Here is an 18,445-nt window from a genome sequence, read left to right on the forward strand (position 1 = left end):
TAGGAAATAGGCATGCAATGCGCCATCGATAAAATGGGGGCCAATTATCCTTCCTCCCATAATGCCGCACCATACATTAACCCGCCAACGTCGCTGATGTTCCACTTGCCGCAGCCATCGTGCATTTTCCATTGCCCAATAGTGCATATTATGCCGGTTTACGTTAACGCTGTTGGTGAATGACGTTTCGTCGCTAAATAGAACTTGTGCAAAAAATCTGTCATCGTCCCGTTATTTCTCTTGTGCCCAGTGGCAGAACGGTATACGATGTTCAAAGTCGTCGCTATACAATTCGTGGTGCATAGAAATATGGTACGGGTGCAATCGATGTTGATGTAGCATTCTCAACACCGACGTTTTTGAGATTCCCGATTATAGCGCTGTTTGTCTGCTACTGATGTGCCGATTAGCCGCGACAGCAGCTAAAACACCTACTTGGGCATCATTTGTTATAGGTCGTGGTTGACGTTTCACATGTGGCTAAAGATTTCCTATTTCCCTAAATAACGTAACTATCCGGCGCACGGTCCGGACACTTGGATGATGTTGTCCAGGATAACGAGCAGCATACATAGCACACGCCCGTCGGGCATTTTGATCACAGTAGCCATACATCAACACGATATAGACCTTTTCCGCAATTGGTAAACGGTCCATTTTAACACGGGTAATGTATCACGAAGCAAATACCGTCCGCACTGGCTGAATGTTACATGATACCACGTACTTATACGTTTGTGACTATTACAGCGCCATCTATCACAAAGCGAAAAAAGTGGTCCAACTAAAACATTAACATTTCTTTACGTACTACACGAATATGTAATAAAAATGGTAAAATAAAAAAACGCTGTTGATATCCGTTTGACCTATGGCAGCGCCATCTAGCGGGCCAAACATAGCTCCCTCCATCTGGTTTCCCCCTTCAAGCTAGACGAGTTTCGTTCTTTGTAGTTTTTTCGTTTGATGCTTATTTCGTGAGATATTTGGCACAGTCACTATCAAGGGACTACCCTGTATACATACAAAATAGTATTGATTTCCAACGTTCTGAATGTGAATTTTTGTTTGACTTAATTGTGTCAATCTTCGTTATTAACATTTTCTATTCTGCTGTGTATCTAGGAAATGTGAGGTCATAGAGAGGAAAATGATTTCACCAGTGTAATCAGCGCCCCAAAATTAGGTAAATCCACCCATTTGCAAACCAGATGTAAAAAAAAAGTTTAAATTTGTTAACTAGTGTAATTTAAGAAGCAGTACCTGTAGTTTCTGCTTCCATGCTTTTTACCTTGCCATTTATAACTCTCTTATCAATTAACCAAAACATTTAAAATGACCATGTAAATTATACTAATAATAATAATAATAATACAGTGCTTTGAAATACTTTGAACTAACCCCTGACTATGAACTAACATAGCAACTTCACGTACTAACCATCCTCAGAAAACCCTCGATAGACTAACTTTAAAACTACCAACCTGTTGAACAAAGAATTGCATCCCTCCACTATCTTCCACACCTACAAAATCTTTTCCCGAAGCTACCCACTCCTATGTAAACGTCTGGTGCCTGCCCCACCAACATTCTATCAATCCCCCGAAATCCTTAAATGCCATGCACTTTGCCTGGCTTCCAAATCTGCTTACCCTAGCCTACAAGACACCTTTACCAGCTCATCACTTTTCTCAACATCCTTCTCCACATTGGAACACGTCCCTATATCCTATACTTCTCTTAAGTTTGTCTCCAGCAGATCTATTAAATTACCAATCCCAGTGTGCTGCCCCATCTGCATCAAAACATCCCATCCACTCTACACTTACACACCCTCGATATCCTCTGTGATCTCAGTTTTAGCAAACTGCCACTCCCTAACAACGACATTCGCTCTGACATTTATTCCTCCTGTCAGACTGAACTCACTCGTCCCTAATCTTTTCTCATTTCGTGGCTTCCCTACCCTATGGACTCCATACCCAGATTTTATGCTTTTCATAAACTCAGTTCATTAACTGCAACGGCTGCAGGATCTACACTTTGTAAGTCTCAGCTCTTTCTTTGGGATATTGTGCACCTGGCGCTCTTGTGCAGTCTAATGAGTTAACTGTCTTTGCCTGCAATGGATCTTTTTGCAGAATCTAGTAGCTCGTTATAAACATCCTCTTCCATGCATTTTATAAATATCACCAGTGTCCAAAATTGTGTTTATGCCGACCTTTGATCACTTTCGCATCTGATATAAATACGCAATATACAAAATGAAACTGTCTATGCACCGTCTTAACAGAAGCAATCTCAACATAATAAAACATCATCTGTTTATTTGTTTGTTTTTCTCTTGTTTTTTGAATGATGATACCGCTATTTGACTGTAATAGTACTTATTTTATTATTATAAGACCCAGATTTCGCCCATAGGCCGTTTATATGTCAAAAGACCTAAGACTGATGACTTTTGACATAAAAATACGTTTTTCTACTTGAAAATGGACTAAGGTCGGTATCTGGATCATGTAGCAACAAAATAAGAATTGTTACAATCAAGTGGAGCCAGCATCATTCAAGAAGTCTGTCATGACTTTGGCTCAAGCCAAAATAAAAATTAACATCGTTTCTCCTGAACAAAATCTGTCTTATTAGTCAAGTCGGTTTGGCTTACTCAGCAGATCTGAAACAACCAAACATAAATCCAACCATAAGTCCTTATGAGTTACCGAGCGAGGTGGCGCAACGGTTAGCACACTGGGCTCACATTCTGGAGGACGACGGTTCAAACCCGCGTCTGACCATCCAGATTTAGGTTTTCCATGATTCCCCTAAATCGCTTCAGGCAAATGCCGGGATGGTTCCTTTGAAAGGGCACAACCGATTTCCTTCCCCATCCTTCCTTAATCCGAGCTTGTGCTTCGTCCCTAATAACCTCGTTGTCGACGGGACGTTAAATGCTAATCTCCTCCTACTCCCTGTGAGTTATATGCATCTAATGTCTATATGCATGTTTACTTGGTTTGAAACTAAAGCACAAGAAAGTTGGGGGTCTTGTTTCCCTTCATCTGCATGACATCTGCTTTAAATTACGTATTTTGAAGCCCGAGACGTATGTGGAGATGCAATACACACTACTGGTCGTTAAAACTGCAAAGTCATGAAAGCAGCATGCAGTGAAAATGCAAGAGTGACCGGACTACAGCCTACCGACACTGCAGTTTGTCATTCTACGAGATTCGTTCCTGAAGTAATGCCTTCTATGTTTTTGTGGAGAGTTTAGATGTCCGCGCCAGATGTCGTTGGTGTAGTGCTGATGCTTGAATCTTCCTCTTTCATTTGCAGCTGGTTTCGACGTTCTGCGGCAGTTGGCGCCAGCAGCGGAATGTTCCAAAATGGAGTCTGTCTGATATGGATGCACGTGTGAAACAGTGATGTGTGACTGAGTTCCTCACTGCTAAAGAAATTGCACCGGCTGAAATCCATCGACGTTTGATACAGTTGTATGGAGATGGCAGAATATACGTGAGGCGATGGGTATGGCATTTTCAAGATGGTGAAGAGGATGTGCACGACAAGTCATGGCCCGGTCGATCCTGCACAGCTCTCATCCCTCGCAATGAAGAGCGTCTTGATCAACTCATCCGCGCTGCTCGGCGGATAACGGCCAGACAATTGTGTGCAAAGCTGAATGTCGGCTGTAATGCCTTAGAAACAATGTTGGAACATCTTAGTTGTCGCAAAGCCTGCGAGGTGGGTCCCATGGATGCTTACAGATGAACAGAAAACTCATCGAATGGAAATTTGTTGGGACCTGCTGGACCAAGCTGAAGGTGACAATTTTCTGAATAGTATCGTGACAAGAGACGAGATGTAGTGTCACCACTATGAGCCAGAATTCAAAAGACAATCCATGGAATGGCGACATGCGAATTCTCTGTCAGATAAAAAGTTCAAGTCATAGCCATCTGCCTGCAAAGTGCTGTGCACAGTCTTCTGGGACAGCATGGGTGTGGTTCTTTTGGATGCTCTGGAGCGTGGAGAAACTGTCAATCCAGCACGCTAACTAAGCAGGAAACCCGAATTTCCAGGGCCTGAGGTCGGGATCTGAATCGTCTAGCAACAAATGAAGGGAGGAAGACCAGCTTTCGCCTGCAACGTGATAACGCCAGGCCCCACACCAGTTTTTCGACCTCGCATCTCATTGCAAAATTCGGCTGGAATGTCTTACCACATCCACCATACAGTCCCGATTTAGCGCCTTCAGACTTCTATCTCCTTGGGCCTACATGGCAACATGGCAAACATTTTCAAGACTGGGATGCAGTTGTCGAAGCTGTAAGGATGTAGTGATCCTCAGCTGGTTCCAATTTTTACAAGGGCGGCATGCAAGCTGCGCTTCATCGTTTGCAAAAGTGCGTAAAGAATAATGGTGACTAGAATGAGATTTTCACTCTGCATCGGAGTGTGCGCTGATATAAAAATTTCCTGGGAGATTAAACCTGTGTGCCGGACCGAGACTCGAACTCGGGACCCTTGCCTTTCGCACGCAAGTGCTCTACCATCTGAGCTACCCAAGCACGACTCACGTCCCCTCCTCATTGCTCCACTTCTGCCAGTACCTCGTCACCTACCTCCCAAACCTTACAGAAGCTCTCCTGCGAGCCTTGCAAAACTAGCACTCCTGGGAGAAAGGTGTCCAGAATGAGATTTTCACTCTGCAGCGGAGTGTGCTCTTATATGGTAGAGCATTTGCCCGCGAAAGGAAAAGGTCCCGAGTTCGAGTCTCGGTCCTGCCAGTAAGTTGACAAGGGATTCCAGATCGATTCCGTATTCCTGGATTTCCGGATGGCTTTTGACACTGTACCACACAAGCGGTTTGTAGTGAAATTGCGTGCTTGTGGGATATCGTCTCAGTTATGTGAGTGGGTTTGTGATTTCCTGTCAGAGAGGTCACAGTTCGTAGTAATTGACGGAAAGTCATAGAGTAAAATAGAAGTGATTTCTGGCGTTCCCCAAGGTAGTGTTATAGACGCTTTGCTGTTCCTTATCCATATAAACGATTTGGGAGATAATCTGAGTAGCCGTCGTAGATTGTTTGCAGATGACGATGTCGTGTCGACTAATTAAGTCACCAGAAGATAAAAAAAATGCAAAACAATTTAGAAAAGATATCTGAATGATGCGAAAATTAGCAGTTGACCCTAAATAACGAAAAGTGTGAGGTCATCCACATGAGTGCTAGAAGGAATTCGTTAATCTTCGGTTACACGATAAATCAGTCTAATCTGAAAGCCGTAAATTCAACTAAATACCTAGGTATTACAACTACGCACATCTGAAATTGGTAGGAACACATAGAAAACATTGTGGGGAAGGCTAACCAAAGACTACGTATCATTGACAGGACACTTAGAAAATGTAACAGATCTACTAAGGAGGCTGCCTGCACTACGGTTGGCCGTTCTTTTTTAGAAAACTGCTGCGTGGTGTGGGATCCTTACCAGATACGACTGACGAAGTACATCCAAAAATTTCAAAGAAGGGCAGCACGTTTTGTATTATCGCTAAATATGGGAGAGAGTGTCACAGAAAGGATACAGGATTTGGGCTGGACATCATTAAAATAAAGGGGTTTTTCGTTGCGACGGTATCTTCTCACAAAATTACAATCACCAACTTTCTCCTCCGAATGCGAAAATATTTTCTTGACACCGACCTACACAGGGAGAAACGATCACCACGATAAAATAACGGAAATCAGAGCTCGTACGGGAAGATACAGGTGTTCGTTCTTTCCGCGCGCTATACGAGATTGGAATAATAGAGAATTGTGAAGGTGGTTCGATGAACCCTCAGCCAGGCACTTAAATGTGATTTGCAGAGTATTCATGTAGATGCAGATGTAGATGTATATTATAGGTCATAGTGACGTTATCTTCCAACAAGATAACAAAAGACCGCATGATGTCCGTGCTGCCCTGATGTACCTCAATACAGATGGCGTAGTACTGTTTGTCCTGGTGAGAACGCTACACAGATATCTTACCAACTGGAGACATCTGTTCATGGTTTCTTGAGAGACTGGCACGACAACACTCACCAGCCACGACGATTGATGAAATGTGGCATAAGGTTGAAGCAGCAGGGAATCATGTACCTGTATTTATCATCCAAGCTCAGTTCTACCCGATGTCCTACTGGGTTAGACTCGTTTTTGCTGCCAGAAGTAGCAGCTTCGTGTACTGAACTTGGCACTCCATGTACATTGAGGTAACAAAAGCTATATGCACTTGTACAGATGGCAGCTGTAACGTGTATACAAGGTATAAAAGGGGAGTCGTGTGACGAGGGCCTCCCGTCGGGTAGACCGTTCGCCGGGTGCCAGTCTTTCGATTTGACGCCACTTCGGCGACTTGCGCGTCGATGGGGATGAAATGATGATCATTATGGACAACACAACACCCAGTCCCTGAGCGGAGAAAATCTCCGACCCAGCCGGGAATTGAACCCGGGCCCTTAGGATTGACATGCTGTCGCGCTGACCACTCAGCTACCGGGGCCGGCCTAAAAGGGCAGGGCGTTGGTGGGGCTGTCATTTGTACTCAGGTGATTCTTGTGAAGAGGTTTCCGACGTGATTGTGACGGCACGACGAGAATTAAGACACCTTTAATTTGGAATGGTAGCTGGAGCTAAGCGCTTGGACGTTCTGTTTCCAAAACCGTTAGGGAATTCAATACTCCGAGATCCACAGTGTTAAGAATGTGCCGAGAGTACCAAATTTCAGGTATTACCTCTCACCACGAACAATGCAGTGGCCGACGGCGTTCACTCAACAAGCTAGAGCAGCGTCATTTGCGTAGGGTAGGGCTATCAGTGTTAACAGACAAACACCACTACGTGAAATAACCGCAGTAAATAATATGGGACGTACGACGAACGCATCCGTTAGGACAACGTGTCAAAATTTGGCATTAATGGTTTATGGCAGCAGACGACCGACGCAAGTGCCTTTGCTAACAATAAGAAATCGCCTGCAGCGCCTCTCCTGAGCTGTATCCTAGACGATTGGAAAATCGTGGCCTGGTCACATGAGTCGCGATTTCAGTTGGTAATAGCTGATGGCAGGGTTCGAATGTGGCGCATACCACACGAAGCTGTACCTCAGGTGGTCAACAAGTCACTGTTCAAGCTGGTGATGGCTCCACATTGGCGTGGCCTGTGTTTACATGGAATGGACTGGATCCTCTGCTTCAAATGAACCGATCATGACTGTAAATGTTCAGGTTTGGCTACATAGAGACCATTTGCAGCCATTCGTGATGTTCCCAAGAACGTCATCGGCCAGAATTATTTGCGATTGGTTTGAAGACCATTCTGGACAAATCGAGCAAATGAATCGGCCACCTTGATGGCCTGACATGAATCTGGTTGAACTTTCATGGGACATTAGGGAGAGGTTAGTTCGTGCTCAAAATCCAGCACCGACAAGACTTTCGGAATTATGGATGACTGTAGATGCAGAATGGCTCGATATCTCTGTAGGCGACTTGCAAAGGCTTGTTGAGTCCATGACACTTTTACGAGGTGTGGCTAGAAAAAAACCGGACTAGTACTGGTGAAACAATAAAACGAATGCAATAAGGCTGAAAGTCGCGTGGCCTGTCACGTGACTCTCGCTCCGCCTACTGCTCGAGTTTCATCTGCCTCCTGCACTCAGTCTGTCCGTGGCGTCTGTTTTAAGTAGTTGACGTTTTGTCTGTGCGTCGGAAAATGTTGAGTGTACAGAAAGAACAGCGTGTTAACATCAAATTTTGTTTCAAACTAGGAAAATCTGCAAGTGAAACGTTTGTAATGTTACAACAAGTGTACGGCGATGATTGTTTATCTCGAACACAAGTGTTTGAGTGGTTTAAACGATTTAAAGATGGCCGCGAAGACACCAGTGATGACGCTCGCACTGGCAGACCATTGTCAGCAAAAACTGATTCAAACATTGAAAAAATCGGTAAACTTGTTCGACAAGATCGCCGTTTAACAATCAGAGCAGTGTCTGAGTTAACAGGAGTTGACAAGGAAAGTGTTAGGCAGATTCTTCATGAAAGTTTCAACATGAACAAAGTGTGTTCAAAAATGGTTCCAAAGTGTCTCACAATTTAACAGAAGGAACGCCGAAGAACGATTTGTTCTGACATCCTGGAAAACATTGTAAGTGATCCCACCTTCTTACAAAATGTTATTACTTGCGATGAATAGTGGTTTTTTTACTTACGATCCCGAAACTAAACGCCAATCGATGCATTGGAAAACTCCTGGTTCTCCACGACAAAAAAAAGCACGAATGTCAAAATCGAAATTCAAGGCAATGATGATTGTTTGTTTTGACATCAAAGGGATTGTGCACATTGATTGGGTACCAGAGGGACAAACAGTGAATCAGCATTACTACGAGTACATTAGCGTCCTGGCTACCCTACGTGAGCGAGTACGGAGAAAACGGAACGATTTGTGGAGAAAAAAGTCATGGATCCTTCACCAAGACAATGCCCCAGCTCACAGTGCGTTGTCAGTGAAGACGTTTTTGGCAAAACACAACATTCCCATCTTAGATCATCCACCCTACTCACCTGATTTGGCCCCCTGTGACTTTTTTCTTTTCCCTAAAGTCAAGTCAGCTTTGAAAGGAACTAGATTTGAGACTGTTGAAGCAGTAAAAGAAAAAGCGACGGAAGTAATGTATGGACTTACCGAAAATGATCTGCAGCATTGCTATGAACAGTGGAAAATTCGTATGGAGCGGTGTAGAGACCGAGGAGGAGAGTACATTGAAGCAGATAACATGAAATTGTAAATAATCGTAAATAAATGTTTTTTCCAGCATCAGTCCGGTTTTTTTCTAGCCGCACCTCGTAGTGTCTTGCAAAAGGAGGTCCGACACTGTATTAGGAGATACCCTATGACTTTTGTCACCTTATGTTGTTGTGGTCTTCAGTCCTGAGACTGGTTTGATGCAGCTCTCCATGCTACTCTATCCTGTGCAAGCTTCTTCATCTCCCAGTACCTACTGCAACCTACATCCTTCTGAATCTGCTTAGTGTATTGATCTCTTGGTCTCCCTCTACGATTTTTATCCTCCACGCTGCCCTCCAATGCTAAATTTGTGATCCCTTGATGCCTCAAAACATGTCCTACCAACCGATCCCTTCTTGCAGTCAAGTTGTGCCACAAACTTCTCTTCTCCCGAATCGTATTCAATACCTCCTCATCAGTTACGTGATCTACCCACCTTCAGCATTCTTCTGTAGCACCACATTTCGAAAGCTTCTATTCTCTTCTTGTCCAAACTATTTATCGTCCATGTTTCACTTTCATACATGGCTACACTCCATACAAATACTTTCAGAAACGACTTCCTGACACTTAAATCAATACTGGATGTTAACAAATTTCTCTTCTTCAGAAACGCTTTCCTTGCCATTGCCAGCCTACATTTTATATCCTCTCTACTTCGGCCATCATCAGTTATTTTGCTCCCCAAATAGCAAAACTCCTTTACTACTTTAAGTGCCTCATTTCCTAATCTAATTCCCTCAGCATCACCCGACTTAATTAGACTACATTCCATTATCCTTGTTTTGCTTTTGTTGATGTTCATCTTATATCCTCCTTTCAAGACACTGTCCATTCCATTCAACTGCTCTTCCAAGTCCTTTGCTGTCTCTGACAGAATTACAATGTCATCGGCGAACCTCAAAGTTTTTATTTCTTCTCCATGAATTTTAATACCTACTCCGAATTTTTCTTTTGCTTCCTTTACTGCTTGCTCAATATACAGATTGAACAACATCGGGGAGAGGCTACAACCCTGTCTTACTCCCTTCCCAACCACTGCTTCCCTTTCATGTCCCTCGACTCTTATAACTGCCATCTGGTTTCTGTACAAATTGTAAATAGCCTTTCGCTCCCTGTATTTTACCCCTGCCACCTTTAGAATTTGAAAGAGAGTATTCCAGTCAACATTGTCAAAAGCTTTCTCTACGTCTACAAATGCTAGAAACGTAGGTTTGCCTTTCCTTAATCTTTCTTCTAAGATAAGTCGTAAGGTCAGTATTGCCTCACGTGTTCCAGTGTCACCTTAGTGTACTGCAAATAACAACAAATTTAATCAAGTATTGTTGCCACTGTACTCTACACACACAATACATAAAATTTCATTATTGGCTACCGTTACTGGCGTGAATTCCCAGCAGAGTATTACCAGTGCCAAACGACGCCCAACAGTGTAGTACGAACGAAGTTAAGCAACAATAAAGTGAAATTTCTCCCCCCCCCCCTCCCAAAAAAAGAGGGACTTACTAGTGTGGTGGTGATGAGCAGCACCAGCCGCTGCCACGGCCATGTGCTCGTGGTGCTGGTGGTGGTCCACATCAGCAGTGATGCCAGCAACATAGCCAGTAGACAGAGGAGACCTCTTAGACAGCGCTGCTGAGGTATGACTGTCAGCCCCTTCTTGCATCATTTTAACCAAGTGAGCAACACCACCTTTCCTTAATCGTTCAGTGCCCACTGATCTCTTAAAGATCCTGATCCCCACATGGGGTTCCATAACTGGATTCAGTCCACTCTGGTAATCAGATCTGCTGAAGATGTTATCATGCAGTAGACTACCTTCTCCCTCCAACCAAAATCTCTGTTGGTCGCTGGTCTCGAGAACAAGGGCTCCCTCATCTATAGAACCACCCACATCTTCAACATGTGGTTCAGAGACTGTCGTGTGGTCGTATTCAGACGGCTTGTCGTCTATCGGCAGGATGGACGCCACTTGTTCAGACACAGCTAGTGGAACGCTGTGATGTGAAGAGAGGCTCACTGCCTCGTTTTGTGATACTGGCTGGAACAGCTTAGAGAAATGATCTGTGACAATTCTATCCCATTGCCCTTCTCCTCCCATAACCATTTTCGTGATAGCGTTTTCCAAAATAGGACGGTCATTTCTGTTGAACTCCTCCAATGCAGCAGATCTGTACAATGTAGGCTTCTGTGATGTTCCAGGCTCCACATTCTCCCCGAGAGTGACATGTTGTCGTGACAAATCCCTCTTCTTATTCTGCAGTGTCTTTTTCTGGGAAACATTTGCCTGGGAAACGTAGTTCCTAAGATTTGCGGGGAATGTATTTTTAATATATTCACTGCCTAAAGCGGAATGAGCATATTCTCCATTTCCAAACGATGCCCTTCCTCCAAGTGTGGTCTGAGGGAGGATGTTTTCTCTCCCGTTACGAATTTGTAACAAGTTTCTCTGGTGTAGCGGGTACAGTGCTTCTGTAAACGCACTGGCATGTGTATTTTGGGGTGTATGTATATTCCGCTGCCCTTCCTGTAGGTACTGCTGCTGATTATTTACCACGTACGTGTGGACACTTGCTTCTGAACTGTCATAGCCAGTTGACACATGAAAGGGTCTCTGTTCTTGTGCTTCATCCACTCCATATCCGTTTGGGCTGGAGAAAAATCCGAGGAAGTCACGATTTGTAACTGGGGAACGTGGCAGACGAACAGAACGTTTGATCTCACTCTCCTCGTGTTCGCCAGAGGAAACAGACTCTGCCATTTCTTGATCTGGAGAATCGTGGTTACTGTTCCCCTCACCTTCAGCATCAGCTGGATTGTCATCATTCACAAGTTTATTTGAATCCCAGACTGTTGTGTGTAACTGCTCGACCATTGTACCATGGCCATCCAGTATCTTACGATAGGGTTTCTTTGAGACTTTGTACTCGTTTAGAGAAGGCTGAAGCTCTTCTTCGTCCTTACCAGTTAGGCTTGGAGCTCGATCATGTAAGTGTGGACCACGGTCCCCTTCTCTAACTTCATGTAAGAACCTCTTATCTGGTAGTTCAGTCTCCCCAACAGGTAATAGTGTCAGCAAAAGTTCAGCGTCATCAGTCGGTGTCGAGTCTGTGTGAAGATGTCCCTCCATGATATTCTGACGTTGCAATAAACGAGAGTCTGCAATCTCCACGCCGTCGCCCAAAGGCAGTCTCGTCGCAGACGATGGATGAGTTGTCAGCAGCACCATCACCTGCAACAGGAGGAGGAAACTTCGTAAATGGACGGATTTCAAGCAGTTTCCTCTGACAAGGGGAGGCCGCCAATTGTGAAATTCAGATTCGGTTCATACTGCGCATAATAAAAGCTCAAGGCCAGAGGTGTAATGTGGCAAAGCACCAAGATGCACTTCTCAGCCGTTGTCGAGAAAATCGACAGTTAAAAGAAACCGTTGCGGTGAAATACTATCTACGATTAATAATTTTCTCTAGCATCGTGGCGCAGCGGTAAGCGCTCGGGTTCGTAATCCAAAGGTCGCCGGATCGAATCTCGCGCCATGCAATTTTTTTTATAATTAGTTTTTTGTAATTCAAATATATATATATATATATATATATATATATATATATATATATATATATATATACACTATTAATGAATTGCTTATGCATGTTGGTGAAGGCGGATCGCTCTCCAATTGTACCGCCTCCATTTTTCCATTTGTTTAACAGGGTGTAGCAAAGCTCTCACGTCCGCACTGATTTTCGACGATGTTAGAAGTTGCGCTAGGAACCGCATCTACCTTCTTTCGAAGTTAGCAGGCAACTACGCTAGTTATGCGGCGGCTCATTGCGGCCCATTCAACATCTGTCCTTCAAGTGTAACGAGCGAGTAACGGAGTTTATATTTCATACCTGCCACAGCAAATTTGTGTTCGTGGGGTCTCTATTCTAATTCGAACGTTTGACTTACGCTATACGTATTCGTTTCGGAATATCGTTTCTACGTCTTCCGTTAACTATACGTGGTTAGCATTATGAAGACAATTAATAACAATTGTGAAATACAACTTTGTTTACGGAAAACATAATGATGTTCGAAGTCGCCAGTTTTTCCACCACAAACGACTTTCAACAACTTATTATATGCATAATTGCTGCAACTGATTGCCGGGAATTATATATATATATATATATATATATATATATATATATATATATATATATATATATATTGAATGACAAAAAACAAATACTAAAAAAAAAAAGGCTCCATGGCGCGAGATGCGATCCGGCGACCTTCGGATTACGAACCCGGGCGCTTACCACTGCACCACGACGCTGTAGAAATTTATTAATCGTAGAGAGTATTTCACCGCAACGGTTTCTTTTAACTGTCGATTTTCTCGACAACGGCTGAGAAGTGCATCTTGGTGCTTTGCCACATTACACCTCTGGCCATGAGCTTTTATTATGCGCAGTATGAATCGAATCTGAATTTCACAATTGGCGGCCTCCCCTTGTGAGCTGTAAACATGAAGTTTTAGGTTCACTAGCAAGCATACAATTGCTCCTAGAGGTCTTAACAGCAGATATCAGAAACTTTTTGACACAGACAAAAAATAATCTTCAGTAAAAACTATTATGGAGTAAATGTAAGGAAGAGATTCATTCATGTCGTTCAGAGCGCAGTAGTCAAAGTCGCCCAGACTGATACCAGTGTCCTAGACTTCCGGAAGGCATTCAGTATTCTTCAGAACTGTTGTTTAGTGAACGTAATACGAGCTCATCGAGCAGTGGACAAGATTTGTTACTGGATTTAGCACTTCCTTATGGAGAGAAAGAAATATGTCTTTCTTAACGGAAGAGAATCGACGGATGGAATTTCGGGGCACCCCAACGGAGTGTAACGCGGCGCTGTCTACCTATTAAGGCGGAACGGAGAGGCTTTCCACCAGTCAAAAAATTACTATTTCTTTTCCGTTTTTTTTTTTTTTTTTTTTTTTGTTCAGAACCTCTAGATTGTTATGTTTGAAATGGTGCTTAAATGTTGTTTGTTGCATGACGAGAAGTATTCTACTCAATTTTTAAATAATTGTTTGCGCAATAATTTGCCTCCCAAACGTCAATATCACCGCAGTCTTAGCTGTCAATATGATAACTTTTCTGCTTGCGAGTTCTTTCAAATTTGCTTATTGGATTTATGGAGGCAGCAAAACCAGTATTAAAAGACTTGGCAAAGACTGAAGTATTTGCAAGGCAGGACACAGAATGCAAACGAGAGTGTCAACTATGTCGTTTGGAGTCTATTATCCGAAAACGTTGTTGTAGCCACACACACACACTTTACACTTTGGAGTATGTAACACCCATTGCTGCTTTCAATCAAGGCAACATTTGTAAATAGCAAGTGCTGAAAACTCTAGGATATGGGGTAGACAGTCCACTGTTGAGGCGACGAGAAATTTGGATAGTGAGAGACCGAGGAATTGTAACGTGCCCTGGCAACACTCACACTATTAATAAACTAAAATTTGATTGTACTATATACGCCGCTATGAAGCAATTTGTATATACTGTAATTATTTAACAAAAAATATTATTTAATTTTGTGTAAAGGACATTCGTTATTATTGTAATATTTTCTGTAGTAATATTCTCGATGTACTTATGATTGTAATATTTCTATACTCATAATGTAATTGCGAAATGTGTCAATATCTGCGATAACAAAAATGTAAAATTCAACCACAGAGGAAAATAATGTTGTAAGATTACAAAGAGATGTTAATGGTCAGCAGTAGTATAAAAAGCACCACGTACTCTGTATTCTTTGTCGTCTCCCTGTAGAGCTGAAAGTGAGAGGAACCTGTGACGTAGCATTTTAAGAATGGGTAGACTTCTTTTGTCTGTATCTAGATTTAGCCGCCATTAGAGGAGAAATTACAAACTAACGTAAGTTGAATTATTGTTGTGGTCTAAATACATTATAATTTATCAAAAGTGTGTATTTTTAATGTAAATTAGCTTGCCCATGTCATCTATAATATTTCTTTAAAGAATTTTCAGCATTTTTAGCGGTGTTGCTGGGCTGTGCCGCTACCGAACGATTTGCAGCGGCGGGCACATTTAAAACATTGTTCCGCTAAGAAAAATTAACCAAACCCGTAAATCGGGAGCAGATAAAAATTAGCAGTGAATTAAGAAAATGTTTTTCTTTTACAGCGATCCAGAGACTGACGGAATTTATCACTAGTTTCACATTTGTGCATTCAGAGGCGGATAGTTAACGTTGAAATTTAACAATTTTGGTTCTTTCAAATAACTTAAATGTATTGACATCTTCAATTTTTTGGTCCTGTCCTCCTCAGTTGCGCGTAATACCTTTACATCCAGAAAGCCATAGCAGAAAACAAACATGTGATAAATGAACAAACACACATCAGCAAAGGCTCCTTACTACACTTAATAAAGGAAATGATAACATAAAAAAAGTATATAACACCAAAATACACACACACACACACACACACACACACACACACACACACACACACACGCACACACACACACACAAAAATTGCATAACACCAAAATACAGACAGACACACATACACAGCACAAAAAAAAAAAAAATTGCATAACACCAAAATACAGACAGACACACATACACAGCACAAAAAAAAAAAAAAATATATATATATATATATATATATATATATATATATATATATATATATATATAGATATATCACACCAAAACACACACACACATACACAGGACATAAACAAAAATAAATAATTAAATGCAATAAAATAAAATAAAATTAAATTAATATGACACCAAAAAACACTCACACACACAGACACACACACACACACACACACACACACACACACAAGCGCACACACAAATGCATACACGAACAGACCACAGATACTTCGATAGTTACACTCATAAGTTTGGCAGTAATATTCGATCTTTGGCAAAAACATTTGACAGTCGGCAACAGAAACCAAAACATTGCATTAAAACAAGCGTTCAGTGCATAGTGCTGTGGAATGCAGAAAAAACAGCAAATTGGCGCTCATAGGAAGAAGAACAAGACCAAAAATGCAACAGGAGAGTAATATGTAAGAAACTGTCTACGCAACCTGTAAGTACAGTTCAAAACATTACTACTTAATAGGAAATACCAACCACCAGAACTGTTTATAACCTATAGGCACATTGACAAAAATGTAAATAAAATAGCTAACATATGTACATATTACAGGCCACTGATGATGCCTTGCAGAAAATAAAGGCGAAACGCGTATGGCACTAAATTTGTGTTTTATTCAGTTGCTGACAGACGGTCCATAAGTGAAAATCATCAACATACCGTAGTATTACGCGCAACAGGAGGACAGGACCAAAATATTGAAGATGTCGATACAGCTATGTCAAGCATTCCCTGTCAACATGTACAACACATTCAAGAAAATACATCTGAGACTCCATAAGACGATACAGCATATAAAATTCAACAGAACATGCAAAAAGAACGATTTAATTCCAAGCTACATTAATGTAAAGGTTAAAAACAGTTCTACAGTGGCACAAAAGTCGAAATCATTTGCAGAACGATATTGGTTACTACATGAAATTAAAATGCTCTATTCGAAAAAACAGCACCTAAACATGATGCTCTATGAGACTCATCTAGAATTGGCAAAAAACGTAGGTAACGCCGCAGTTTTCATGGCACTAGTAGAAAAAACTGAGCACAACACATACATAGCAATGAAACATTTACAAAACAAACATAAACACAAGATAATGAAACTAACAGTAAAAAAGACGCAAAAATACATTCACATTTTAAATGTGAAACCACATGAACACCAACGCTCATTCCATCCACGCTTAATTAACCTAACAGAGACAGAACTACACGAAAACGAAAAAATGCTCTTGGAAAAAGGTTTGAAGCACTGCACCAATAGCAAGGTGAACAATCAATACATAGAAAATCTCATAGTAGAAACCGAACACATCCTTACACGTGAAGAACAACAAAATAATTGTGAAATAAACATAGGACTGACAAGAGAACTAGTAAAAGAAGAAATAAAAGGCATAATAAAACAAACACAGCAGACACACAATAAGAACAACCAAACAGAAGCAGCTACTATGAAAAGGTTAAAACAAAAGTTAACAAACAACAGCATATTAATAACAAGAGCAGACAAGGGAAATGTAACAGTACTCATGGATAAAGAGCAATACATAACAAAAACCAAGGAATACATAAACACCAACGCAATACAAAAACTGAAGTCAGATCCAACTACACGATTCCAGGCAAATGTGAAACGAACACTGAAAAACATTGAACACACACTCACAGACAAACAGAAATACTACTTAACACAGAAAAACCCACAAGCACCAACACTCCGCAGTCAACCGAAAGTACATAAAGACGGAATGCCAATGAGACCTGTTATCAACTTCAAGAAAGCCCCAACATACCGCATAGCCAAACACCTCCAAAAGTTAGTTACAAAACTCTATAAAGTAGAATACAACAGAACAGTGATAAACACAGGAAACCTAATAGAAAATATACAGAACATACAGGTACCACACACAGCATCACTGATTTCATTCGATATAGAAAATATGTATACCTCCATCCCTATCACAGAAACAATAGAAATCATAGAACAAAATCTCTCATCCCACAGCAACCTCACCACAGACGCAATAAAAGAAATAACAGATATGCTCAGACTGACAACTGAACAAAACTACTTTCAGTTTGAGGAAGAATATTATCTACAAACTGATGGACTGCCCATGGGATCCCCAATATCAGGAACACTAGCAAACATTTTCATCAGTCACCTTGAAAATCAGATATTTGATAAGATAGCCACAAACGAAAGTTTCAAAATCATATATTGGTACAGATACGTGGATGACATTATTTGTTTGGTAGACGAGCCAAGTGAAAAAATAGATGAACTCCATTCAGAAATAAACAAAGCTCATAAGAACATAAAATTCACACTTGAAAAAGAAAAAGAAAATCAAATAAATTTTCTTGACATTACAATTAAAAAGGAAAATGGAAAACATACATTTAACATCTTTAGAAAACCAACAGCCACGGACACAATAATACATTCCACATCCAACCACCCCCAAAGCCAGAAATTTGCAGCACTAAGACACATGTTACATAGATTAAACAGAATCCCACTCAGTAAGAGAAACTATGAACAAGAAATGAACACGATCATACAAATAGCTAGGAACAACGGGTATGACACACATGTGGTACACAGGCTCAATCAAAAAATAAAAAGACAAATAAAAAACAAACACAACATTTCCACAATACAAAAGAACTCACAAGCTGAAAACTTACAAACACACTCAACAAACACACACAATGACAACACCACACAGAAAAGAACCAGATGGTACACCATGACCTACACACATAAACTAACACACAGAGTTGCAAACATCCTAAAGAGACAGGGCTTCAAAATAGCATATAAGCCTGGGCAAACCCTTCAATCACACCTAAGCCAGCCAGCTACCAAGAGGGACAAATTCCAACAACCA

General features: G+C 41.4%; 1 protein-coding gene across 1 annotated transcript in view; it reads right to left on the reverse strand.

Moving 5' to 3' along the window:
- Nucleotides 1–18,445, reverse strand: part of LOC126425064 (uncharacterized) — a 191,837-nt gene that overhangs the window by 19,015 nt on the left and 154,377 nt on the right. Inside the window, exon 2 of the mRNA XM_050087975.1 lies at nt 10,349–12,074. Coding sequence (XP_049943932.1) covers nt 10,349–12,074 — 1,726 coding nt within the window. The remainder of the gene's footprint in view (nt 1–10,348; nt 12,075–18,445) is intronic.

This window comes from Schistocerca serialis, chromosome 10 (genome assembly GCF_023864345.2).
Source record: "Schistocerca serialis cubense isolate TAMUIC-IGC-003099 chromosome 10, iqSchSeri2.2, whole genome shotgun sequence".
In the NCBI taxonomy this organism is placed as follows: Eukaryota; Metazoa; Arthropoda; class Insecta; order Orthoptera; family Acrididae; genus Schistocerca; species Schistocerca serialis.